General features: G+C 46.5%; 1 protein-coding gene and 1 non-coding gene across 2 annotated transcripts; both read left to right on the top strand.

Moving 5' to 3' along the window:
• Nucleotides 1–312: 312 nt before the first annotated feature.
• BDCG_17862 (uncharacterized protein) lies at nucleotides 313–707 on the top strand (the record flags this gene model as incomplete). The annotated part of the gene is made up of 2 exons (XM_045426909.1): nucleotides 313–414; nucleotides 453–707. The coding sequence occupies 2 exons, from the start codon at nucleotides 313–315 to the stop codon at nucleotides 705–707; spliced, it is 357 nt and encodes a 118-aa protein (XP_045282695.1).
• A 1,225-nt stretch (nucleotides 708–1,932) lies between these two features.
• Nucleotides 1,933–2,048, top strand: BDCG_17863. Its single transcript, XR_006700914.1, has one exon. It is a non-coding gene; the product is annotated as a 5S ribosomal RNA (ribosomal RNA).
• Nucleotides 2,049–2,406: the final 358 nt, after the last annotated feature.

Genomic DNA, 2,406 nt, shown 5'->3' on the forward strand with positions numbered 1-2,406 from the left:
CAGTTTGAAAAGGATAGGCTGAGGACCTCTCTGCTACCCTTCCATGCCGTTGCTCAAGCGTAGTAGGGCTGGATCTAATGAATTCAGTCTATATAAGGACTACCATAGAGCTTCCCGATGGAGGCTCGGACACCAAAGTTGTCCCATTCATTTCTGATCAAAAAGTCAAGTAATTGGATGCATTGGCCTGAGAGAAGATACCTATTTTGATTGAAAGGTTCTATCCAACTCCTTGACTTTGCTCTAATAGATACACACGCTCACGTCAAGGATAGGCCAGAATTCCTCGATCTTGTGTTCCGTTTGCTAATCATGCTCCTTAGGAGACGTACCAATATTACTACCGTCATCATGAAGAAAATATTCCGCACCGCCAAAAGGCATGATATCTGCCGCATCCAAAGAAGTTCACAAGTGTGACTGCCGCCCGTGGAGGTACAGCGTACCCCAAGAAGCCAAGCGAACTCCTGAATCTGGGGATCCGTTGGGATTTCGATGGTGAGGTGACCATCAATGGGGTCGTATACAATAAATTTCAAGTCCAACCGAATGCTAGAAAGGTCCCTGCACCGGTTAGTGAGTGGCGAAGGAAAAATGGTGGTACACATGCAGTGATGGGTTCTATGTTCGTCAAGAAAGATGGCTCGGTAGACGATGTGGAAAGTGCTTGGGACGGGTTTACCGAAGACTTTTCCAAAAGAGAGTAGTCCTGTCATATCTCAACCAACGACATGAGCGATGAACTGGTGGATAGAATTTTGGTAATTGTTTTTGCCTCTGCTGGACATGTTAGTTGAATTCACTTTGGTATTTATTCCTTGAGAAAGCGTATTGAGTGTTTTTAAGGCCTTCCGTTGTTATCTAGGCTGTGAGAATATATAAGATCACAATAATTAAAAATTCGATCATATTTGGTACGCGAACTCAGAATTGCTCCGGCGGCACTTCTCTTCAGGTATTTTTTTCTTGATGGCTTGGGAAGAGTTAGTTACCACCAGCGAACCATACATTGCCCCGTAAAGTTGTAGGTCCTTCTAACAAGGGAGTATGTCAAGCGTATATTTACAGTTGAACGTGGGTATGTCCTATTTCAAACCGCCATGACCGCTCACGCAACGGAATCGAACTTCGAATAAGGTGAAATCGGCCATCGTAGGTAGTGTGAGGTTGGTGCTCGATTGCCTTTAGCAGCCTATTCCGGAAAGAACTTATTTCCATAGCTGGCTCAAATGCTTTTGAGCTGTTCCACATCGACTCGATTTGCATCACCGCGCTTTTTGAATAGGGTAAAGCAAGCACCAGGCCTAACTAGTAGTTACAATGGCACTGTCAGTTGTGAGATCAGGGAACGATATGCTGCAGGAAGTCTCCCCTGCCGACTGTATCCGTGAATTTCGTTGTTGGGGACCAACGTTTGGAACCAGGATTTGTAACGAATGAGCATCTCTCTCACAATTTGGCGGCATCTGAATCGTCGAACTGGTCCCCACTGTATCCCAGCAATTCTACTTCATCCCAAATAAGCCGAATGCGTGAATCCCATAGTAGCTAACTTCCTGACGGGTAAGACCATCTGGAATCTCGGGCATTGCGGTATTCGCTTTCCCCATCAGCAACAGTGTTTTCAAGGAACAAATCGAAAGACGGTTTCCCCAAGTTTGGGCAACCCCCGACCCCGTCCCTGGAGCCGAACTCCAATGAAATTAGGTTGCCCAAATACCCAGGCAATGTCAGATAAGAGACCCCCTGGGAATCTGCGAAAGTGACCCACTGCGTTATGTTTGCATTTGGTATCGTTGCATGTAGGTTAGCTGGGATGAGGAAGCTGGACTGTCGCCTGATTTAATCGATATGGCTGAGGGACGTCATTTCGTCCTTCCTGGTATGGTAATGTCCGCTATAAATTGGCTTTCCATTAGGGAACAAGCACATACGACCATAGGGAGTGGAAAGCAGGGCTTCCCGTCCGCTCAGCCGTACTTAAGCCACTCGCCGGCCGGTTAGTAGTTGGGTGGGTGACCACCAGCGAATCCCGGCTGTTGTATGTTTTTCTTATTTTCTCTTTTTTTTTCATTTTCTCAAAGCTTTTCTTTCCCTTGTCACCTTATTCGTGAAATACGCTTCAATCAGTCCTTCGTACTATACAATCTGTTTCTCTACATTCCCACACGATCATGATTGCACGTCCCACAATCCCTTTCATGCCGCGCGGACACAACCTCGAATTGGACCTAGACAACACCCGATTATTCCGCTCGAGTTCAATTTGCCAATATTAATCATGCACACCCATTAGTTTGCAGCATTTTATGGCGAGCCGGGGCGAACAATACATACTCCAAGGCCGTTTTATCCGATTAGCAATCGCCGCTATCGTGCCGTCCCACCCTTGCCGTTCGTGCACTT

This window comes from Blastomyces dermatitidis, assembly GCF_000003525.1.
Source record: "Blastomyces dermatitidis ER-3 genomic scaffold supercont1.12, whole genome shotgun sequence".
Lineage (NCBI taxonomy): Eukaryota > Fungi > Ascomycota > Eurotiomycetes > Onygenales > Ajellomycetaceae > Blastomyces > Blastomyces dermatitidis.